The 26,083-nt window shown below is 37.3% G+C and overlaps 1 protein-coding gene across 6 annotated transcripts in view; it reads right to left on the reverse strand.

Annotated features, from left to right (window-relative positions):
* Window positions 1-15,783, reverse strand: part of ZMYND8 (zinc finger MYND-type containing 8) — a 62,690-nt gene extending 46,907 nt beyond the window's left edge. For 5 of the 6 annotated variants that reach the window (XM_082773416.1, XM_082773419.1, XM_082773418.1 and 2 more), the window contains exons 1-2: window positions 15,706-15,783; window positions 4,855-4,925 (exon numbers count right to left, since the gene is read on the reverse strand). In XM_082773416.1, the coding sequence (XP_082629542.1) occupies window positions 4,855-4,925; window positions 15,706-15,719 (85 nt within the window). In that variant the 5' untranslated portion in view covers window positions 15,720-15,783. Of the gene's footprint in view, window positions 1-4,854; window positions 4,926-14,633; window positions 14,662-15,705 lie in introns of those variants that run through there. The other variant, XM_082773417.1, reaches the window with a different exon arrangement.
* Window positions 15,784-26,083: the final 10,300 nt, after the last annotated feature.

Below are 26,083 nucleotides of genomic sequence, written 5' to 3' on the forward strand. Positions count from 1 at the left end.
GCTGGTAGGGTGCTATGTTTTGGATTAGGATGAGAAGAGTGCTGATAACATGCTGATGTTTTCATTGTTGCAGAGCAGTGCTTACACCAAGCCAAGGACGTTTCAGCTTCTCACTCTGTCCTGCCAGCAGGCAGGCTGGGGGTGCAGCAAGAGCTGGGAGGGGGCAGACCCAAACTGGCCAAAGGGGTATTCCATCCCACCTGGGGTCATGCTAAACAATATATAGGGGTGACTAGCTGGGGTGGGGGGGGCGGGCTGCTTGGGGTTAGGCTGGGCATCGGTCAGCAGGTGGTGAGCAATTGCATTGTTTGTACATATTAGTAGTAGTAGTACTATTATCATCATTATTGTTATTATTATTATTGTTATTATTTTTCTGTCTTAATAAACTGTCTTTATCTCAACTCACGGGCTTCATATTCCCGTTTCTCTCCCCCATCCCAGAGAGGGAGGGGGGAGGGTGAGTGAACAGCTGTGTGGTGTTTAGCTGCCAGCAGGGTTAAACCACAACAGTATCACAAAGTTGATAAACAATGTTTTATTATGAAATTGTTAAAATATATATAATTTATTTGGGAAATTTGATTTTACTGATCATTTTGTATTTATACATGTATTCAAAATAGCTGAACAAAGTCTTTACTGCTGAGAGGTGCCCTTAAGATGCCTTCAATACAAACCTTCAGCAGGACAAAATCTGTACTACTCAGAATTCTCACCATTAAGTGCAGTAGTGTTTCAGGATATCATTTGATGACACAGCTAAGACCATCTAATTACTAGTTGTCACTGACAGGACAAGTCTGATCCTATCAATGACATCTATCCAACTCCCTAGTAATCTGGTTCAGGGAGATAAGCACATATAAAACTGCTTCTGTACCCAAGTTCTTAACTCACTTAGAATAGGACTGGCTAAGTGCCAGTATACATCTAGATGCAAAGGAAACATAAGGAATGTATGACTGATGAAGGGATGGAGTGAGTTAAAGAACTCCGTTTGACTAGTTACCAGGCAGGCACACAGTACTAGCTGAAATACAGCTGAAGCCTTTATGGAAGTCCATCTGCCACCAAGGCTAACTTCTATCAACAGGTAAGTAGACGAAAAACTGACCTGAGAATTATAAAACAAACAAACAAAATCTTCCAATTCAACAGCATGAAAAAGCTCATTGATGAGTCTACTGCTGTCCAAAGAAAACAAGTACAAGTGAAGACAGAACTGCATCAGACAATAATTTAGCTGGTTCTACTGCTCTGGGAGCACAACCTGGAAACATTCAGGAAATTCTCCAGAAAGCCTTGAAAGCTCCATCTTGAAATATTTAATAAACAAGTTTAAAAAGTAGTCCATAGGGCTGGAAAAGAAATACAACAAGACGTTTCTGTCCGATACGTTAATGTATTATATACAGAAGACAAAATATTACAATAATCTAATCTCTGGCCTTTCTCTTTTGCTAAACAGATACCGAATCCATCCTGTTTTCTCAGACTCTCTTTATTCTCTTTAATACATCATCTCCCATTTCCAGTTTCCAGATGCCTTACACCTGCTTGTTCTGATCAAGGCAGCAGTATATTTTAAAACCCCATCTTTACTGAAGCTGCACTTTCACAGCTTATAGGAAGACCTAAATTAGAACTGCTACAGTAAGTCTTCTCCTCCTCCTGACTATTGCTATAGACTCACTCTTAGACACCACATTGTGAAGCATAAGAAGTCTCAGCTATGGCTTTATGTTTTAATTTCATTAGAGCCTAAACCCATCTAAATATTGGCTGCCAAACCTCTACACTTCCTGCACTCAACTGGTATATTCCTGCCCTCTATCTTACACCAGTTCTGGCAATCTACCAAGCTATTTCAGCACACTAAGCTAGTAGAAAACTATGCATGTTTTATGGTTCAGTTAGTTTCCTGTCAGCTTAGCTATTGACGGAAGTGGATAAAACTGCAGCACTGAGCAGTTTGACCAGCTTAGTCTGCTTTGAAACCACCATCTTACTTAAACCAATTCAAAAGGCTATGTTGACACCTTTGTTACAGATTAAACAATGCATGTTTCAGCTTAGCCTAAACTGAACTGGAATTGATTTATAACAATTAGAATTAAACTGTTTATTCCAAAACACAAATGTCTATGAAGAGGTCTGCATAGATCTAGTTGGCTTTAAAACATTCTATTTCATTACAACTATCACTACCCGCTGTACAAAGCACACTGTAGCAGAGCAACTTAGGCTACAAACTTGGAGCACATCAGCTTCCCCAGGACAAGCGTGAAGTTAAACAATACTGTCAATTTAACTTCTGCACAAGCTTCTCAGACCATCAAGAACAAAACCACAAAACACACAGAGCTCTATGCTTAACGGTTTGTCTATATAGGGTCAATTTCCTCATCTACACCCTTTCTAAAACACACAAAGCAAAATTCTGAACAAGATTAATGTTACAAGAGGAAGCATTGCTACCACTATCACACCAGTATAGAACCTTGCCACATTTTTTCTATCTTATCCACAGTGTAATAACAGTTTTAAAATTCTGGTTTGTGAATTTTCTATAGCAGAAACACTGCATGGAACTAACAGAGAAACTCGTCTCAATACATATAACAAACCAAGAAAGGTTCATTTTAGCATGCCTAGAACATGACCAACTCTAGTACTAAGCAGATGACATTTATGTTCCACAGTCATTTCCTTTTTATTTTCTATGCAAACTTCCTTTGCATTCAACTAGTATAAATTCTACCACCTTATAACAAGGCTTATAGGCAAGTCTTTATTTATTTATTTATTTTATGTCCCACAATGCTTCTTCACTGACAAAAATGTAGCTGAAAGGGCTAAGAATGGGTGATGGTTATTTTTCCCCTTTGAATAGTGCAGGCACAGGTTTTGCCCAAGAGACATTTCAAATTTAACAAACCAATTGAAGAAAATGAATAGTCAGTGAAGTATAAAAGCATGAGTCTTTTTCTTACAGGTTAACTTGCTTAGAATTGAACAGAGCCCAAGCAAGGGATGCTGCAAGATGATGTGTGAGAGCCGAGATTGCGAGTTGAAAGACTGCCCCTCTCAATAACCATGAGGGATTAAATCAGCTTACTGTCCTGGGAAATTTCATCTTAACCCTACAAGAAAAGCAGAAGTTTTCCTGTGGGCTTAATTCATTGAATCACTACACCTTGAGGTCAGACCAGCACTACAATTAAATGCAAGGGAACTGCAACCTGTTGTATGGATCATACATTTGCTTCTGTGCTGAGTAAACAGCAGTACTAAAATTGTAGAGAACTACATAAACAGGTATTAGACTCATAAACGGCTTTTAGATATTGGATGTCAGACTGACGTAAGTAATAGTTTACCTCACTTGATGCATGTGAAACTCTTATTAGTATCAATATCTGTGTCAAAGTCTTTCTAAGGTGAACTGAAGCAGAAATATGTCATATCACCTCCTTTGTCTCCAATATTGGCTGGGATCTGACAAGGACCACAAAGGAGTTATGTGGTGGGACCACAAAGCTGGGAGCAGGGAGGACTGAGAATTTCCCCTTTCAGTTACAATCGTTTTAAAAAAAAAAAAAAAAGTTAATTTTCTGCTAGCTAAGCAAACAGAAGTATAGAGAAAAGTAAACATTACAAATAGTTCAGGGATGGAGACTGGTGTGCAAGACAAGAAGCAGAGAAGGGGGAAAAGTACAGGGAGAAGGGGGGCCAAAATGAGGAACTGAATCTCTTCTGAGCTGTCAGATGGTAGGTATTACACTATCTAACCATACCAAGAGAACTGAAACAATAAAATTACTGTCCATTAGTACACATATGACCTAAATTCAATTTAATAACCATGTTATCTCCACAAGATCTGTAATTAACAACAAGAGAATGAAGATGACCTGTGCCAAGCTTTTAAGACAATTACATCTGTGCAGTCAAGAACTGACAGGACTTAAGACCCCTGTAGTAAAAATGCGTGTGTGCATCAGAATTTAAACAGGATGGTAGTATCCATTGGTGCTGTTTTACAGAAATAGCTTTCAGGTAAACTGAGCTACAAAGTCAGCTGCAAGTGCAAAAGAAGTGTGGACAGGCAGCTGGCAGTCAATTACAATGAACTGGAGCAAGTGATTATGCACAAGTATTTGATTGAAACGCTTTTCTCCCCCACTCCAAATGACAGTAGCATTATTTACACTGATAATATATGGTTACATCTTCGGCTTTCTGTATACTGAGAGGGAACAGCATTTGCCTCTAGTAACTTATTCATGGGAAAAACTCCAGAAACCTGAGGGATAGAAATGCTCAGTCACCTACAATTCCATCGAGTTTTCTTCAAGTGAGGATAATGGGATACATATATTAATATCCTTGAAACCACACTGTTCAGTGGACCAGTTTTTATGGAAATTTAAATGTTAATGTTCTTCTTTATACTTAGAACAATTAGGATCGGTTACCATAAGTAAAAATATTAAGGTAGTATTTCCTTCCCCTACATTGCAAATCTAGAAGTACTTCAAAGGAAGCCATTGTAAGTAAGATGATACAAAACGGTGATGTTTTCTCCAAGGACCTAACCTTAGTTATTTGTAAACCAGAAATAACAATGGAGCGTGCAGGTGGGGGGTGGGGTTGACATATTACAAAAACTTAGCAAAAACTTAAACACTTTCCAAGATACAACAGACACCATAAAATATACAGTGAGTCTTGCATCTTCACTGAAGTGAAGTTTCGTTGTAGATTACATGATTGCACAGCTCCTGCTATCCTGTTTACAAATATTCTTCTTTGTTGTAGAACACACCTGAAATAGTCCTTCTCACTCACCTTTGGATCGAGTGGAGATATCCATCCCCTCCACCACCTCCTGCTCTGCCTTTATTTCCTCTTCAGCCAAACTGCAGGAGTCAAAAAAGTGAATTAGAAGAGTTTTAGATTATATTATTCCCATGTCTAACTTCATACATAGAAATTCAACATGACACTGTCAAATACAACTATATTAAGATTTATGATGAAATTAAAGGTCTGCTGTTCGCCAGAGTATACACTGACCAGAACATAGAGAGAGGCAGTCCAGGTACACACGCGTGCTACATGTTACCCATCACAAAGGCAACATTTCCATATTAACAACAGCCTGGTAACATGAATGCCATTGTCTGTATAAATGGTATAGGACAGACAATTCTCTTCCTTGTGCCTCCTCATCTAAGGCCTGTATAAGCTGTGTGAACAGACTCCTGCTAATGTTTAAACACTCGCCTGCACCACTGAGCAGATTAGCTGAAGTAACAGATTTAGCAACAGAACATCTTGCAAAATTAGAATGTAACATGCAGTTTCAAAAACTATTAAAATATATAATTTCAAGGATTTTTAAATGAGACTCTATAACAGAAAACTGCATATTTATAATCCACTGGCAATACAATTCCATTAATTATTATCTTTAATAAGGAATAAACAGAACTGAGTTGTTACTACCATTCAACCATGGGATCTTATACAGATGCTTTTAATTTATTCCAGGCAGGATTAAATGATTAATTAGATGAAAAAATAGAGCTGACTTGCTAGTATTCTACTTTCTTATAGTTATGCCATTCAGGAAAATAACTCAATACATTTTACTACTTAAGTCAGTTTGGAGAAGGACAATGGGAGATGAAAAAAAAATACAAGTATTGAGTTACACACCAGTTTTGCAACTATGACTGTTGTAGATGAATGATAAAAGAAAACATGACATTGAAGCAAGCCCAAATTCAAAATAATGGACAAATGCAATTACAGCGCTTGAAGCAGGTATCATAATACCACCAAAGCATGACAGGCAAGCAGGATGTAGATCTTTTCCTCTGCAGTGAGGATTTACTGTCTGGTTTGTTAACATAAGTTGTTGCTAATACCAGTTTATGTTGATATGGCAGACTGTGAGCTACTGCTGCTAAGAGTGGACTGAGATTTTCCCTTCAGCCACCCAGCAATAGGGACAGCTATTTCTACCATGAAGGCCAAGATGACAGCTAGAGACCTTTGCTTTAGCCGATACCATTAAATCTGCCTAAGGCAGCTAATCGGAGAGTTGACGTAACAGGGAGGGCTTAGTTACATTTATAACAGAAAAACTCTTGAGACTGACAAACAGTTTGTATTAGCAGAAGTTTTGTTACTGGTATAAGTTAAAACAGTTTTCTAAACAAAGTAAAACTTACCAGCAGAAGGACTTTTTAGTCTGGTATTCATCAAAACTACTTTTGAGCACCTATCAACTGTCAGGGGGTTGGGTTGGAATTCCTTTCATATTTTAAACAGGACAGTTACATCAGCCAAAATTTTAAATACAAATTAACAGAGCTCAATGTATGGAAGACTCAAAGCTGAGAAGATCCATCAACTCCAGAAAACGTTATTTTATATTTGTCATTCATATATAGTAATAATTCACAAATTAATCACTTTAAAGTCATAAAACACTGAATACAAGTTCTGTTAACGATGCTGCTAATTCCAGGAGCACAGAAAGGGAGCCATGTGACCACAACTATGGTAAATGTGTAGCACTGTTGACCATAGCACAATGTTTCTCAGATTTATTTTGCACAGACAAATTAAATGCATAGTAGACTTGATCATAATATGATGCTCACCGATTTACTATGCATGGGAAGATCAATTATACTGTGCATTTGTTACATCCTTTCCCAGAAGGCCTCTAGCAAAGAGGAGCTGACAGTGTGTGGCAGACACCAGAACTTGCCCTTGCCCCTTATCTTCCCTAAGAAATAGGGATGTATGGGCTTACAGGATGGGTTCGTTACTCTCTTCCCATGTTGCACAACTTTTCTTCTCTTTCCCCATATAAAATCCTATTTTCCTATCACCAAACTGTAATGAAAGAACACTTTTTTAAAAATCGACTTGTAAATATAATACACACTAATTCTGTCAAGAGTGAAATAAATTGGCAGCACACATTACCTGTTTTAAAATACATATCCAGTTTCAGCCACAGATTAGAACATACACGTCTTGTAAAGACTCCGTTTGAAGTCTTAAGATCATTTTACACTGTCTGCTACTAAAAGAAAAGGTCTCTCCAATAGCTGACTTCATGTTCCAAAAATCATGTTAATTTTAAATGAATCAATTCTGTTATCTAGCTCACTGTGCAGCTAGATGTGCTGAAAAGAGGAAATGAGGATATAATGCGGGCAGGGGGGAGAAGGAGGCTGTTGGGACTGAAATACCCCTTTAGCAGGAGCTCAGGTTTAATTTACATTAAAACGATGATGTTCCAGACTCATCCAAATGCGTTAGATGCATTTTGTTCATAGAATCATTCAGGTTGGAAAAGACCTCTAAGGTCATCCAGTCCAACCCTTAACCTAGTCCTAAAGTCCACCACTAAACCATGCTACTAAATTCTACTCCTACATGGTTCTTGAAAACGTCCAGGGTGTTCAACCAGGGCTCAAACACTTTCCTGGGCAGCCTGTTCCAATGCTTCACAACCCTTTCAGTAAAGAAATTTCTCCTAATATCCAACCTAAACCTCCCCTGGTGCAACTTGAGGCCTTTTCACCTCATCTTATCACTTGGTGCTTAGGAGAAGAGCCTGATCTCCACCTCACTACAACTTCTTTTAAGGTAACTGTAAAGCACAGGAAGATCTCCCCTGAGCCTCCTCTTCTCCATGCTAAACAACCCCAGTTCCCTCAGTCAGTCCTCACAGGACTCATGTTCCAGGCCCTTCATCAGCTTCATAGCCCTTTTCTGGGCACGTTCCAGCACCTCCATGTCCTTCTTGTAGCGAGGGGCCCAAAACTGAACACAGTACTCAAGGTGCAGCCTCACCAGAGCTGAGTACAGAGCGACAGTCACTCCCCTGGTCCTGCTGGTCACTCTATTTCTGATACAAGGAAGGATGCTGTTGGCCTTCTTGGCCACCTGAGCACACTGCTGGTTCATGTACAGCTGGGTAGCGACCAAAACCCCCAGGTCCCCTTCTGCTGGGCAGCTTTCCAGCCACTCTTTCCCCAGCCTGTAGCTGTGCATGGGGTTGTTGTGCCCCAAGTGCAGGACCCGGCACTCAGCCCTGCTGAACTTCATACAGTTTGCCTCAGCCCATTGATCCAGCCCATCCAGCTCCCTCTGCAGAGCTCCCTCCTACCTTCATGCCTAACCTGCCGTCATCTGCAAACTTACTGAGGGTGCACTCGATCCCCCCGTCCAGATCATTGGTAAAGATACTGCAGAGAACTTGTGCTAGCACTGAGTGCTGGGGGTACAACCTCAGGGGAACATGATACAACAAGAATAACACAACAGCTGCCCCAAGTCAGCATTAAACAGCAGAGCGTTGTGCATGAATACAGGGAGAAATGGGTGTGGCAGATCAATACAGCTGCTCAGGAGTGGGAACTGTTCCTACATCCCTGACCAAAGAAGCATGGGAAGTCAGAGCTGACTGAAGGTGCTTTACTCCTGTGGGCCCAAACCTAGCACCGCGGGGGTGTTACAGGTTAGGACTTCTAACATTTCTTCACTCAAAATCTGACTCTTCCCATCTACTGAGATCAATTTTGGAAATTCAGCCAGCTCCCCTTTTAAAAATGTTCTTTCAAGAGATCTAAAGAAACAGGAAAAACATCCTTCAAAAGCAGTTCTAAGACGAACAAAGTATCTTGACTTGACACATCTGGTTTATCATATAAAAGATGATGTCTGAAGACTGCTTCTCCCAAAGACTTGAAATGTAAAAGAACAGTTAAAATGGATTCACCACTAGACACAAAGGTTATACATCTCTCTTAGCAATGGAGGTGCATATGTCCTATACACACATCTGCACACTGCTCTTCACCCCTAACTAACACAAAATTCAGCAATCATACAGTATACTATGAAAGTTGACCTTTATAGGAGCAGATTGTATCTCCATTTCTCTATTACATTTAATCTCTCTCAACTGACAACAACGGCACAAATATTTAAGTAGGTAAGAAAACTACTGTGATTATTCTTAAAAAAAAAAAAAAAATCAAAATGTTGGGGGGAGAGTTAAATAAGTGAGTTAGACTTAGCTATAAAAGATACTTAAAGTTCACAACTCCTCAGAAGCATCTCCCATTGTTTTATTTGCTGTAGTGTATTATGACTTGCACAACATGACATTGTTTGAATGGTAGTAGTGATGATTGTAGTAGTAAGCTTTAAAACTCAAGCTTGCAAATACATGCTAGGAATTCACAGCAAGTTTACAGTAACTCTTCTAAAGCTGACAGATCTTTTCACCTTCATACCTTCCATCATTACGAGCAATATTCTGAAAATGCTTTATACAGCACAAACTTTCAAACGCATAAATTTCATTAGCCAAAGATTTCAAATGAAATAATTCAAGAAAAACAGGTCCTTAGTAAGAGGTATCTTCTTATTACACATAATGAAAATAAAATGAAAATCAAGAACAGCAGCAAAGTAAATACAAACAAACATCTATTTTTATGTAAAAAATAACTGTGTGATCAAGTAGGCCAGTCTAGAGAGTTGTATTTTGAGGGGATTTCATTTTTGCAGGGCTTAGAGATGCTATTTCAGATAGCATGCATTACTATCATGCATGTGTATTATTAATGTGATGCCCTCAGCTTGCGGCTCAGAAATGATGCTGCTATGTAGGCAACTAGGTAACCAACTGAATACAGAAAATACCTTGTATCATTCTGAATGATACTCTTATTCTCTTATTTCCTTATGAAGATGAATGAATAAAGAGGAACATACTTTAAGAACACAATTGAAATTTACGCTTTGCCAGTTTCACTGTCAATTGACTAGAGCACCAATTAATCATTTAAAGCTTCCCTACTAGTGTGGACAAAACTTACTTTAAAAAAGAAATTGTTTCCTAAAATGTTGAACTGATGTGTTTCATACAAATTATCTTAACATGTCTGAATGAGAGGGGAAGAGGTGGAGGTTATTCCTTTGGGGATAGTTGTGGAAAGAAAGAAAAAAAAAATGAGGATTGCAAACATACAGGATTTACTGATACTTCAGTTAAAAAAACAAAACAAAACAAAACAAAAACAACAACAACAAAAAAAAAAAAACAACTAAACAACCTTAGCTGCACAATTTTAAAATACATTCTCTATTAATCTATTAACATGAAGAGTCTTGTTTTATTTGAATGAAATTCAGTTTTCCAAATTTCAGACAAGAAATACTGTCTCTTCTGTTTAGGAAAATAATTCCTGTACTATTAGTATTTATCTAAAAAAAAAAAATGTACATACACAAAAATCTTCAAAGCTGCCCTGATCTATATAAACTACCAAGAGCAATTAAAAGTTGCAGATGAACTAGTGCACCTTGACATTTAACCAAGAAAAAACTGACAGATATGGAAAACCACTTGAAAACAGCCATGACCATATACACAGCCTAGATCTACATTAGGGAATAAGCACACTAATTCTAGAATTATGTATTTATGGAATTCATTTTCCCTTTTATTTAACAGAAAACAATCAAACAAACAAACAAAAAAAAAACACTGATTTAAAACTATAAGCACTAAAACTGAATTTCATCCTTAAGATAATTCCTGCCTCTCCCATATCACATTTGTGAGTAGCAAATATAAACAATGATTTCAAAAAACTGCATTCAATAAAAATTTGAAAAAAAATATTTGCATGCCATTGCTGAATAAATAGCAGCTTTGTATAAGCACTCACCTATAACAGTCTCTTACTCATCGGTAGCTATGCTATTTATGCAGGATTCTTAAAATGGCGTCTGACAGCACTGCACTGCCTCATTCCTGTACTGTAGTTAAAATGGTAGCAGTTTATTCAATAACAGTATCTCTTGTTTAAACAGCAGTGCTGTATTCGAAGCAACCATCTAAATATCAGAAATGATATGAAGTACGACAAAAGCATACCTGACATCTGAATGTTTATCTAAAAAGGCACAAGACAGAGTTTTGTGAAGTCACAGGTTACTAGGGAAATCACTCAATTTTAGATTCACTCTCCAGTTTGAGCCTCTCATATTTTAAGTTTCCTTTTGTAGAATCCCCTGCAAAATGCTCCATTTATACTAAGCAATTAAGATACACAAAATGTTTATTCAGCTGTCTGTATAGAGTAATGTTTAAGCTATTTACCTCTGCTGACATGCAGAGCCAAAATAGATATTTTTAATTTAAAGGACATGCAATTTCTTTTTAAAACCTTACTCTTTATCCAGTACATTCAAAATAGTGCCACAAAAGAGAAAATCTGGGGCAGGAGGGAGACCCTTGGTGTTATACGGTCCTCTGTAAGACTATAAACTAGAACTGAGGCCCAAGCAAGGCAACAAGAATAGCTATAGATTTCAGAAGCCAAAACCATAATTTGAGAACAATCATGTTTGAAAACAAAGGTTTATACTGGCTACATTAAGGATGCTGACATTCTGCTACAACATAATTTTAATCTCACAGTATTAAACAGATGGCACAACAACTACCAGTAAGGGGTTAACATAAGGATGACAAACAGCTATTAAATAAGTAAGTTTCCGTTTCTATGTAGCAATTTCTAAATAAGAATTTAACCCATGAATATGGGACACATTTGTTAAGAAAAAAGTACTAAAAAATACTTTCTAAAGACAATTTAAAGGGCCAAGCTATGTGGCCTACTACAATGGTTTTCAGCCTGTGGTCTGCAGACCCCTCAAAGCCTGTGTAGTACTTTCCCTGGGTATTGCAGAAAATAGGTAAATCAAACCTATTCTATTAGGCTTAAATTCATTGTAATAGGATTCATATGCTCATGGGAAAATGTGAGGGATACACAAATAACAAAATTTCAAAATTGATGTCTTAGTGAATAATACAATATTCTACATGGGCAAAGGTTACGTTCAACTTTCATGATATTTATAGGATTCAGATCAGTATCCTGAATTCCAGACAAAGAAGAGGAGCGCTTTCACGGAGATTTACCACCCCTTATCCAACTGTGCTGAAGTGGCACCATTACTATGCAAAACTGACCATCACCGATCACTTTCCAGCTACTGGATCCACATGACCAATACACTTGAAAACAAAGCAAAAAGAAAATCAAGGAAAGCCAAAACCAACAAACAAGAAAAATAGCAGAAGTGATATCACAAAATGGGAGACAGCTCACGAAGAAGAGCCAACTGAAATTTGTGAACACTGATATGAAGAGGTAAATTTATAACTCAATCTATTTTTGATTTTTGAGCATGAAGTCCCTTTTAGTACGTGCCTCTTTAGTATCACTGTAGGTTTTCCCCTACATTTCAATATTCCTGCCTGAAGAGAGAGGGAAAAACATCACATTTGGAGTGGTTTATACTCTGCACTTTTTTCATTCTCAGTATGTTAAGTAGTGTCATTTGTTTAAAGAAATCATTCATTTTTCCCTAGTACTATTTAGCTTCCAACTAAAACAGCTTGCCTGGGAAGAATGAGGGAGGCATGTAGCTTTTAAAAAGCTACTGTTTGCATCGTAGCTTATAATCCGGATCACTCCTTTGTTTTTCCCCCACTACATTCTTTGTCCAAGTGATTATAAAAGTAACTGGATGCTGGTACTAAATAATAATGGCTAATCATACTCATCCTGGACGATACAAATTACTCGTTAGTAGCCAGAAAATGTAAAGTGCAATTATACGATTAACTGCTAGTTACATTAGAATAATGGCCATTTACTAGAAGCTGAATAAACCTCAGCTACACTGCTTCGTATGTGTTCTATCTAATTGTGAAATTCCCAAGATCCAGTCCTAGAAAATCTTGGGCAGAAAGAGTATGTGCTTTTCCCCCATGACTATCACTTTAACAAAACCCTATATTCCATCTGTCCTGAACAGCAGAAAATCTGCAGAGTGCTTCTTATTATGCAATCTATGAAAGTGAGTGATAACAGTGAGTGGTACCTTGACAAAGCACCAAAAATACATGAAATTCTTCAGCTTGGCTGAATTTGCTTTACTTAGGTGGAACAAAGATGGTAGAAATTTCCAGAAGGCCTTTCTCAGTCTTGCCACTGCAATTGTCAATCTTTAACCTACCCTCTGCTTCTATTGGCTCGAGTGCTCCATGGAGCAGCGCGATTGGGCTGATCTGTAAAACAACACTTCTGTCTCTACCTTGCCTCAGACATCTTGCTGCAATGCAGACATTTATTTTTTGTGAACTATAAAAGAATTATATTTGAGCGATTAAAAATAGTGAACCTTAACAGACTCACGATGCTATGTTTCATTTCATGTACAAGGGCAGCTTACACAAATATGCTTCACTGTCAGCAATGTGTCTGGAGGTGCAGATTTGAAACAGATCCTAGTTTAACAAAACCTGTGGGAGCCATTTTAATACAAGCTTTTTGATTGCAGATCACTTACTCCTGCTTCCTCACATTAAACAAATATTATGTTGTGCAATTTTTAAGACTGAAAGTAAACTGCTAATGTGTATAAACTAGTGCTACAAAAATTATATCCAAATGTAATTTCTGTTTTTAGCAATTGAAGAACGAAGAACAGAATAACTTCTTAGCTGTGTTAGCACCTTTATGTATGCTGAAAAATGCATTAAAATTGCATACAAAACTGCTATCACATGAAACTCAGAGGTACAACCCAGCAGTGTTTTAGGTTGCAAATTGAACTAGAGATTCTTACAATGTAATTTTATTTTTTTTTTCGGGGGGGGGGGGGGGGGGGGGGTGGGAATGGGGTGGGGAAGTAAGCTAAGTGAGGTACTCAGAGTAACATACTCATACAGGCAAACAACTAAGCAGAGGTGAATGCCTATGTTACAAAATGTTATCTTGGTAACCTTCCATAGAAGTTAACTTGCAAGTGCACCTAGGTGCAGTCATTTTCAAAACTACCTGAGCTCTACATTCTTTCCTAAAATCATGAAAGTGTGTGAACTGTCAAAAAACAGTGCAAAAATTACATTAAAGCACAAAACAGCATATTTCTTCTGCTTTGGTAATGTTTTTCGTGATCACTGAAAAGCTACTTGTTAAAACAAGCATGCAAAGGTTACAATTAAAAGCTTAATAAAGGGCACAAAATGTTCTAAATCAGTTATGAATCAAGCAAGCTTATCTGAGATTATGCTTTGTATACTATCAAAAACATACATTCATTAAGTACTATTTACTTTACTTTGTACGGTCATTTCATTGCTGAGTACTAGCGCTTTCATCACACTTCACAAACCTAATGAACAACCAAACCGCGCTTTACCCTACAAAAATGGTAATTAAGGATCTACAAACAAATAGCAAGCAGAATATTTTTCACTGGCCTGAGGTAAACAGTAAGTATAAGCTTCAAACTTCAGAAGCAAATTATCAAAAAAAGACGTGCATTCAAATTGGAACAGTTTACATGTACAAGTCCCTTAAAATGGACGCTAAACAAATCGGATTTTTTTTTAATATGGCTAACCACTAAAATCACTTCATCTACTGGACTAACTGAACCAGTAAAAGCAAAATGTTTGGAAAACTATAAAAAATGTTCAGAGTAGCATGCTGCTTACTTACCAACTGTTCAAGCACCCATCTCATTTTTCCAGTTAAGAAGATACAACAGGCTGGCAGATTTGGGAATTGATCAAAAAGGAATTTCTTGAAATAATTACGTAGCATTAAACCAAAAGTTAAAAAAGACAAAAAAAATAAGAACGAACAACATGTACTACTGTCATGAACCACAGATGATTTTATATCCTCTGGACTCCACAACAGAACTGTGGCTGATACAGTGTAAAACAAAAAGGCACAGATAAAAGGTACATTAGTTTATTCAAACTATGTAAAAGAAGAAAGCTAACAATTCAAAAGCATTTTCCATAAAGAATCAGATTTGTAAACTGATGCACTGCTGCATTTTATTGAGCAGCTACCCATTTCCAAAATCTGCAGCATAAAAACTCCCTTTTAAAGGAACAAAATATTAACCATACAGTGTCTCTCAGAAAGAGAAACACATTGTATTAATTATTCCTGCAAGAAAAAGAGTTTAATAATCGTTTTAAGTTAAGATAAGCTGCATAAAAAACATGATGCAACAGCACACCACCACCTAGGCCCAATATCTACAATCTGCCATTAGCACTTTTTGCTGATGTCTAGGTTTTTAAAAATCCCGTATTTTTTCATAGATAACTTATCTTAGCTATTCCATTCACTGTTTAGAAAGGTAAACTTGCCTGTTCTTCTGTCTGCCATTATCCCTGCTTGACTCCCTGTAGGGCAGTTAAATGCATCTGCTCCCTAGCTTCCATTTTCTCTTCAGCAGGCATGTGACACAACAGACAATAGTGCTGGCAAACTGCTCAGAGAGAGAAAGCTTCTTTGGAATACCAGGATCTTGTTAAATTCTAAAAACACCATCCTCCTGTGCAGAAGTAGGTATGCCAAGGTTTTGCCAGTCTGTAAAATAAAGCTGTGGCTAATGGCTACTAACCATGTGACCCAAGAAAGCAAATTTAAACAGTTTCAACTTAATAAAGTGCTGTGGTGTGAGTTTTGCACAACAAATCACAGAGAATCACACTCTCAACCCACAACTCATAGGTCTTAGAGAAAAAAAAATGTAAAAAGTAAGGCTTACCTCTGTGGATGCATTGTTAACACAGTGTTATGTCAATACTTATAAAACATGGAGGACAGGCTCTCAGTACTCAGACAGAAAGGGCTTGGCACTTCAGCTTGATGATCTGTCTTCCCAATAAAAGCTAATCCTGGATTGGCTACTTTGCTAAATCTGAATGTAAAGCTTCAGGGGATTGGCTGAAACACTTCCTGAGCGATTATCTTTGTGCAGCTCTGGCAAGCAGGAGCCATCCTGTGCAGAGAGGAGACAGGCTAAGCTAGGCCCGTGGCATCAAAAGAAACTTGGGAAGGGCCCCCAAACATCCACCTCCCCTATAAAATACACAGATTTTCAGGCCGAGGGAAGTGATCGCCAACTGCCTGCCTGAGCAAGCGTGCCCCAGCACGCCGCTGCTGAAGGCAGTTGGATATTTTAAACCTGAGGAAGGAAGAGTTCACCCAGGTCACAAACGCTACGCGTTCCAAACAAAACGCTAAATTCACTTATCTGGTGCCCCACAACGTGTTGCACGGGGAAAGCGAGGCCACAAGAGGACAAAACGTACTGGAAGTGAACGTGCACAGGAGGAACGGAAAAAAAAATGTGGAAATTCGGGGAGAATCCTGCACACCAACACCCACTGGAGCAAGCACACGCTGACAGCGCGAGTGTTTTACATACTGCACGCCAAGCCCTGCATGGGAAAAACCTGACGGCTGATTTCTACAGAAACTAAGATACAATAGGAATTGCATTCTCAAAGAGGGCTGTTGGCATTCGTTGCGTGCCTTCCCGGTTTATAAAAAATGCTGCAGTGAACAGCCCAAAATATCAGTATCGCACCAGATACTGTATTCTCAAATTCCCGCCCCCCCCTGTGGCCCCCACCTTTCAGCCAGCTAGGGCTGGCTGTTCAACAAAAATCTGACTTCCGTATGAGTCGGCTGCAGCTGCAGTTTCCTGTCTATTAACCCTGTAGGACTTGGTACTTTTTAAGATACAAGGCAGGCCCTAAAAAGAAGTAGAATTCTTTATGTGGCACACTATCAGTGTGCGTTCACAAAAATGTTAATAGAGCTGTCCAGCTTTTTTTTTTTTTTTTTTTTTTTGCTTTACCTTTTATCTTCTACTGAAATTCTACAAATGAAACAAAATGAGAAAACAGCATGTAAGTGATCCATTTGATCTCGAGCCAATTCCCAAACATTTAATTCAAAAATGTATTAATTCCTTTTCCTAAAATTCTGTGATTCAGTTCTCTTTCCTAATGCAGTGAAAGTGGGAGGATTTATCACTGTGCCAGGAAGGAAGAAAGTGTCGACTCCATATGAGTATTTCAAAGGTCAAATCTATAGAAATGCCCTGCCAAGGCATTACATTCTGTTCAGAATTTTGCGTCTGTATTAGGTAGTTAGGTATTAGCATTCTATAGCCATCAACAAATTATAATGGAAATTGTAGATGAAAAGGTGATTCTGACACATGCTGCATAATATTAAAGGATTATTTCTACAACAAGAAAAACTAGTGGAGTTGTAGAGAGAGAACTTCAATATTAAAGCAAAAATTATCAAATGAGCTGAAATAACAAAAGCAAAATAAACATCATGCCAATAGATTTAAAATTGTGTGAAAATGATTATAGAAACCCCTCTCCCATAAATCAAGGCCAGTTGCAAACAAAATATATGCACTTCACTATCTTTACCCAAGTGCAAATTATGCCAGAAACAGTCACCACAAATAAGGCTTATGCCCCCCTTAACTCCAACCAGCATCTTTCACGATATAACTACTTTACCATACAAACCTCTTTGCTTGTGAGCTGACATGACTCATACCTATGCTACCCAGTAAAACTAATACTGCTACGCTGCATTGTCCCACACTGAATTCTGATTATTTCTTGAGATATCATTGTCAGAGCAAAACTACCAAACCATCCTATCACCATGCTTACATTTTTTTTTGTGTTCCTGTGCTTTAGGCCGCAACAGTGGATTAACAGCCCAGAGTATAAATTCTCATCTCGTAAGTAATTCTGGAGTCCCTGCTGGAAGCATTTTCCTTTTTTAGCTTTGGCAATGTTTTTCAGGGCAGGGAGCAGGAAGGCTCATGGATTACACTGGCAGTTTGTTCTGTTTTAGGAATGTAGCAGAAACGAGAGTGCTGCTATAAAGGGAATTGTACAGCCCACTGCAGCAGCAAGAAAGCACTGGAAATGCATGACATTCAAATGAACACTTGCATCAGTTTTAACAGTTTAAATCATTCAAGATCAGTTTATTTTTTTTATTGCATACCTAAAGCTCTATGCCTCTCAGAGATACCAGCCCCCAACGCACAAATATCCAAATTTTGATCTATGAAGTATATCTAAGTAAGAGAGGATTATTGGCCATTAACATTGATGCTCATTAATTGACTGCTCTACTTCAATATTATTCTATTTATTAAATATATATCCTAATGCCAATGAAGTACAGCAAGGGAGTAAAACTTAACACACTGAATTTGTGCATGCCTTATGCTAACCCAGACCTGACTCTGAGAATGCAGCAGCGCTGATGGTGGCTGGGAACACTGACAAACTGACACACTTGGACTGATAGGAGAGAAACAGCATGCAGCAGACAGAAGCAGAAGCAGTCTTAGAAAAGGCCTAGAGTCCTATCCTCTTGATTCAAGAAAATGGTGGCCCAAATGCAAAAGAAACATTTACAATCCCTCAGTGATTAACAAGAACAAGGATGAAAACGTAGAAAGTAAATCTGACAACTGCATTCAGCCATTAGACATGCTGTTAAAGTAGAAAAAATAATTCCGTCAGGAATCAGGAGGGAAAAGCATTAAATATCCTTCTCTTTGTTTTCTTGTCCCTACATACACTTTACAACTGGAGATACAAGCCCAGTATAACAACACACAGGTACATCTGGAAAACTCAGAAGATTCTGTCTGTTAAGTTACAATGAACTCATGTCCTGCGCGACTGATTATTTTACATAGGAGTGGTGATTTTTTTTTGGAGGGGGAAGGGAAGGAAGAGAAAGGAAAAGAAAACAAAAGAGAGAGACAGGGGAAACTAAAAGCTTTGTTAAAGCAGAAGAGAGGGCGGAGAGATTAGCTAGTATGTGTCCTTTTCAGTGCTTTGGAGATGCTAAGGGAAAACATGGCTGTGATGCAGGAAAAAAAAAAAAAAAAAAAAAAAAAAAGGCTAAAGAGAGAAACCAAGGGAAAGATGGAAAGCACAGATACAATCAAAAGGAAATTAAAGATAACAATGTTAGAAATGCAACCTACTATATTTAGAGTTCTTTGCAAAGAACTGTGCCCACTGTGCTGAATCTCCAGAAAGTGCACACATCAAACACCATTGTTAAAAAGAAAGAAAAAAAAACATGCATTTTAAGACACTATACTGCTAAATAATTTTTTATGAGGCTTTCCAGTATATAAGTCACACCACCAAGGAAGAGAATTTTTTTATGTGACAGAAGCAGGGGTTTTGATATATGCCCCTACAGGAAGCAGACAGTTATTCACAGTCCCCAAAAAAATAAGTACTGTAGGGTGAAAGTATCAGTGGCAGAAAGGAATACATAGGTGATGGACAAAAGATGAAGCTTTAGAAATAACATTTTGAACAGATACACAAAAGGAAGAATGTCATATTGTCAAAGGATTAGCAAAACACAAGGGAAAGACGTTGCATTTAAGGGCTTTTAGCTTCATCCTGCATTTCCAAGTCATTGACTGAGAATGCTAATTTCTAGATTAGAAACATAAAATATTGTACTTCAGCATCCTTCCTTTAAGAGTCCCCTCTCCCCACCCCCTTCTACACTTTAATCTGAATCTACCCAAGTATCAGTAACTGCTTAAAGACCAGAGGACAAGACTGCCAGCTGACAAAGAATCCAGCAAGATCTGGAAAGACAGCTCCTGAAATTTTAGAATCACGCTGGATGCTAAATTTATTAACCTGCCTAAGAAGGCTGGTAATTCTGTCAACTACACCAGAAGGTGTACTGCTGGAGAACTCCATTTGTCCTGGTGAATAACATCTTTGCATACTTTTGATTTAGGTTACTTGTGGATGACACTGATAAATCACTGTCTAGGGATTGAAATTCTGATTTTGTTTGTAATACGCACTGAATGTCTGGAGCATTATGAAATTTTCTTTTGACAGCCTTTTTAACTACTGCCTCATGTACGTTTGCTTCCAAAGAAAATCTCCATTAATGTTCAATCATCTGCCAAAATCATCTTCTTTATCAAAAAAAAAAACACCAACAACAAAACACAAAACCACACCCTTGAGCCTTGTTTTAGCAGCTGTACCTATTTCAAAAGAGGTGCTATGGCCTATGTTATCTTAAGGCATAAGGCCATGTATTTAATCTCTTTCACCCCTAGATTAGACTTAACAGCTGTGAGTAGGGCTGTTGGATATCTTATATAAAACAGGATTTTTGTTAGTATACGTTTAATTGGATGTTCTATAGGAAAGCCTACCAGATATAATTTATTTTGCATTTGATCTGCAACCAAATACTTTTTTTTTTTTAGTTACCTGGAAAGCTGCTGCGTGACATATGCAGATATACTGCATGTCAGACCTAAAGCATATCCACCTTGCAGTTGAACCACACCAGAGTGCATGTGAATTTATCATGGCCAGACTGTGCTAACACAGTGATGAGCCCAACTCACTGCACATGCACGGCTTGTGGGTATCAGGATGTAGAAACCCTGCATGAGAACTGCATACAGAATCCTGAAAGAAGTCTGTGTTTCACCAAGGGGTTCTAATGCCCAAGTGCGAGACATCCTGCATATAGCATTTACTCTGATATTATGGCCTTCCCAGGAAAACAGAGGAGTCACTACTGCGAGGGAAGAATTATTTAGGACAGACTTTAGGTAACGCTAAACCATAGTCCCATTACTATGGTTTAAGTTTTTCTTCTTATTTTATTTTTTCACACAGCAATTGCTTGGTTTACATTTTAAATCATAAAATTGGCTTTTTTTTTTTCCCCTTCTGTCATTAGATACAAGAGGTTTTTGTTGTTGTTGTTGTTTTGTTTTTATTGTTGGTTTTGATGGCCTGTTTTTTATATACAAGATGATTATCTCACATAGGAGTCCATCAGCTAAAGCTCATACCAAATATTTAAAAGGGATGGAATTGCAAGCATACTGTCACCACAGCCATTTTCCTCTCACCTATACATATACTTCATCACAGCCCAATGCAGGTCTAAACTGCATCAGTTTTAAGCCAAGTTTTAAGTCTCTTTTAAGTTTTTTAGTCTTTTTTAAGTTTTTTAGTTTTTTAAGTCTTTTTAAGTTTTAAGACTCTTTATTCAAATTTCTATATTTATCTCACTTTTCTAGTTTGCCTTTCAAGTGCAGTTTCTTTTTCCACCACAGATGCTCAATCCTATCACAAAAGCTTAACGCATAGTTTCACCAACTTTTTTTTTTTTTTTTTAAATTAGAAGTACTAACTTGAGCATCTCCTTATTCCTTACAACCACAGCAGGCAGCTCAATCATGCTGCTTGCAGAACTGTCAGTATGGTTGCATGGAGAACAGGATCAGTGAATCCAATATTTACTATGCTAACTTTAACCCAGGAAAAACACCAATTCACAATAGTTCACTATGTTGCTGCAATACTACATGTAGGGGCATGACTAAGAGGACAGGAGTGAGCAGCTTGAGATAATTTAAAGAATCATTATGACCAAAAGAAATTTTTGTGAAACTACATGCTGAAGCACTGGATCTACATTTTTACATTATTAACTATGTTCTGTTCACGCCTAAATGACACTTCAGATCTGTCCTCATCTCCTCAACCGTCTGAAAGGGCAGGAGGAAAGAAAGCCTTTAAAATATAACCACATTTCTGAAAAGAAGCAAGACTTTTTTCCAGTTGTGGCATTGTCTTGTGAAGCCAGGTGAAAGACTTGCCCATAATCAGCACATATTTCACTCACAGTAATTAACATCTCCATAAAGAGTTGAATTAATTTTAGAACTTTTACAGATTGTTATTTTTCATGCACTGTTGGACTTGCAGACAATGTCAACTAAGCCCTCCTTATCAGGTGACAGGTATGAGGACTTGACTGAATTAACGCCACTGTAAAGTTGTTTCAAAAAGGGTATTACTGTAAGGAAATGTATACCCACATCAAAGAACATAATTCTGAAAGAGCAGAAGAAATCAAGCTGTATTTATTCTGCTTGCCAATAACATAATAAAACCCAAGTGTGTGTGTTAATTAGGTATACAAGTAAGTCTTAACTATTATAAGACTAGTCTGCAAGCTTTTTCACTAAATGAGCTTCACTACACTTTTTTTTTTTCCTAAACCAACAAACCCTCACATAACATTAGAGTGAACAGATGTCAGATGTAAGGGATTCAAAAATGAGACTGTATGCAACATTTCAACCACATGAGGAACCACAGAATGAAAGTATAGGGGAAATGTATTTATTTCTGTGTTTAAGTTACAATAGGCCCAAGAAGAACTCAAGCAAAATGTCAGTTTACCTCTTTATAAAGCATTATTCTGACTTATTGTACAATGGTCTTGCCTAATCCTCACTTTTAAACATTTGCTGGAATGTAACAGCACAATGCATGCTCGAAAACAAGTTGTGATATTACTCTGCATTTCAGAGTGTCATTAGATATCCAGGAAATACCAAGATATTGCAGAAGTGGAAAAAGAAATTTCTGAAATTGTTTCTTAAGCAACTCTATACAACATCCATTCATAGACTGTTGGAGGATAAAATTAGTACTGTGACCCTTGTTTTATTGTCCTTCTCTCCATCCCTCAGCTGTATTTCTCTTAAAAGCACCTTGGATTCCAGTCCTGCATTGTTAATCTCCTAAATATCTGCATTCAGATATAACTACTCCTTCTTTCAAGGGATGTAAGAATATTTTGAAACAACAGCCAGTTCTGGACAATAGCAAACATTTTAAGAAAGAAAAAAAAAAGATCAGGAAAATTAAACATTATTTGCTAGCTGTTATAATTAAGTTCTAATTTACAGTGCATTTTTGTTCATCTTCATATGATAACAGAAAAAAAGCAACAATAAAAATATAAAAGGTAAAACTGTGCCAACAATTCTATTAAGATAGAAATACCTACAATTTAAGATAAATTATATGAGCTACATAAAGACTGACAAATGAAACGTTTGTGACTTAGACCACCAAAATGGTCTAACATGGATACAGATTATCTGTAGTTCTACTCCAGTAGTTACATGATTGTAAACCTCACCTACAAGAGCTAATTCACAAGGATGAATACACTTTTTAAACTGCAAATTTATCAAACCAGAGACATTATTTGCACATATGTTTAGGGCTTGGCTCCCAAATAATGCTTTAGAATTTAATGAAACAAGATCATTATTATGTAGGAGCTTACCGACACTGAACAGGTTCTATTACTCCCAACCTCATTCCCAACCACTTATTCCAACTCCTTCCATCACACTGGATTTTCTGTTTGTATAAGCGAGGAGTGAGACAGTTCTGTTTGCTCAGTTTGCAGGAAACTGAATCCAACAGCAAGGTTAGATTCTGCATCCACCAATAGTGACTGAAGGTTGTCCCTTTCAACAACTGGGGGTGGTTAGATCACGTTGTCTGTACTGCCCCCTCTGTTCCCCAAAAGACACTGCTACGAAAAGAAAATTACACAGATACTTGACAGTTCTCTGAACTTTCTGTGCTTTGACTTCTCAATGATAAAAATCTCTCCCATAGCCCTTGCCACTATCCACAGTTTTGTGTGAGCTTAGTTCTTTGCATTCGTGTGAGTAAAAGGAACCTTACAGTGTTTGGTCTTTTTTTTTCCCCATTTTTTCTCCACAAGAATCTATATTAAAAATAAAAATAATATAAAACAAATAAAAAATCACAGTATATTTGCAGTGAACATTTGAGTTTATTTACATGTGCATGCTTTTTTTTTTTTTTTTTTTTTTATAAAAACTTAGATCTTGATGGAAGGATAGCATAGAATACTACCAGCTTTTTGGAGTGCACCCAAAAATTGACACTAACATTTTTTTCTGACAGCCCAGAAATGAAGAAAGAGACTATATGAACTAAGAGCAAGCATCATGCCTTTTTTTTAAAAAAAAAAAAAAAAAATTGAATAACATAGCCACATAAGGCAGGGCTATCAGAAAAAAAAAAAAAAAGGCAGCTAATATCTAATATATATATATAAAATATATATAATCTAATATAAATCCAAATATAAATGTAATCTAAAATATATATAGAATCTAATATATACAAAACTGGTCTTACTTAACTCATGTAATAATTAAAAAATCCTCTTCAGTATTGCTTCTATTTGCAAAGATTTGTAAAACAAATGCTAAAATAGGCAATTTTAAATAGCAATTTCTTTGGAAGTTAAGGTTGTTCCTGCTTAGTGTTAGGATTTTTTTTTTAATTAAAAATAATCACCTACTTACATTTTTATATGTATTTGTTCCTTATGTCAAATACAATAAGTTTACAAAATTGTTCAACAGCATTTAAATATTTCTATTTTAAGAAATTTTCATAAACACTTAAAAGCAATGTGAATTATTTAAAGGAAAAACAAGCTTTCATGCGAAACAGCCAGGCTTGTCCTGTAACAATTAAGACCTGAAACCTGCATGCTGTTGCACGTTTGTTGTCAAATGACAGCTTCTTAAACTGGAGCCCTGGACTAAACAGCTTTGTAGGTAGTGTATCTGAAATGTTCTTTGCCTACTTTTGCACATAACCTATTGAAATGGGATCCTGATCTGGATATTTCTATGAGGAAAAATATTCAAAAATAAACAACTTTATATATAAATAAAAAGGACATCTTCCCTGGACTTTTAGTAAAGAATAAAAAACCACAATCTACACTTCTACTTACTCAGATGTGTTACAGCACAATACCCTTCTATATCAAATGGCCAAAAGCTGCTTTCCCTCACCATGTGTGTCAAAGAAAATGGTAATAATTTCAGAGATTTTTTCCTACATTGTTCCCAACTTTGGTAGAAATGTAGCATCCCCTAGTGTTCATTTATTTCACTGAAAAAATAAATATGGCCAAATAATCACCTATCTAGAAAATAATGCTATTCAGAACTTGTTTATTTGTGATAGGATTCAGTATTCGTTTTCATTTCAAGACTTTGTCAGACTCCTCTGGTCTGCCTGATAACCACAGACCATATGATGGTTAGGTTTTCCTCATGGGACACGTATCTAGTTGTACATGCTGCTCTGCTGTAGCAGCAGGAAGAAAAGCAATTAAAGAGCACCTTTAAACCCTTCTCCAAGCTGGTGTCACTGCCAAGACTAAGGCTGAGCCATCCTATCCTGACCTGCATGACTCTTACACCCACAGCTGCCATGCTGAGCCCCCAGACCAGCCCCAGCCAGCAGTGTTCAGTCATTTCTTAGTGAGGTAAGCGTGGAACCATTTTGAAGTTGCCCTGCACTTCAATGGAAGAGAAGACTGAAGAGTCTGCATACCTTTCCTTATACTAGGGCATAATCTTCCTCTAGCCACATCAAATACCTCATGTGTAAGTTTAATTCCAGGAAGACAAACAAGCTTGACGCAAAGCATTGGAAATCATTATTAAGTCTCAGTCCATATATGTTTTTGGTATATAAATTGTAGTTAGACATCCAGACATATGTAAACAAATCTTAGTAAACCATGGATAAAATTCTGTTTGTGAAATAGACAAAGGCTAGAAACAAACCTGGAAACAAACTGGTTCTTGTATGGTGCAGCAGTAGACAGAAAATACTGAAGCAACTGGGACTTCTCTACCAAAGCACATCAGGAAAAGGAAGAAACTACCACCATCAGGGGACACTCACATAATTCCCGTAAACATATATTCATAAGATCTCAATCTGCTCATGACAACACTGTCTGAAGAACATAGGCATACAGGCCCTCAATAAAAATGTATGATTTCATCACAAATTTTGACCAGATTTCTTCAGAAATCAGTCAGCACTGGAGGATGTTTTGAATTTAGTAGTCTTGCAATAAGTACATTTGGTTTTTTGTTTTGATATGTTTGATTTAAATTCATTTTTTATAACACTAAGTAAAAAGAAGCAGATTATCTGAGCTTTCATATCTACATTAAAAGTGATCAGTTGCAACCAGAACGTCATTCATTCTCAATGCCATATATACCCATATATCTTTCAAAATAGGGGAAAAAGTGTATTTGTTTCAAGTCACATGTCAATCACACATTGTTTTATTCTATGTATCGCTGTATTCTGTTTTACAAGTTAACCCAGAAAGGACATAATGGC

The sequence above is a fragment of the Aythya marila genome (assembly GCF_965140915.1).
Source record: "Aythya marila genome assembly, chromosome: 16".
Taxonomy (NCBI): domain Eukaryota; kingdom Metazoa; phylum Chordata; class Aves; order Anseriformes; family Anatidae; genus Aythya; species Aythya marila.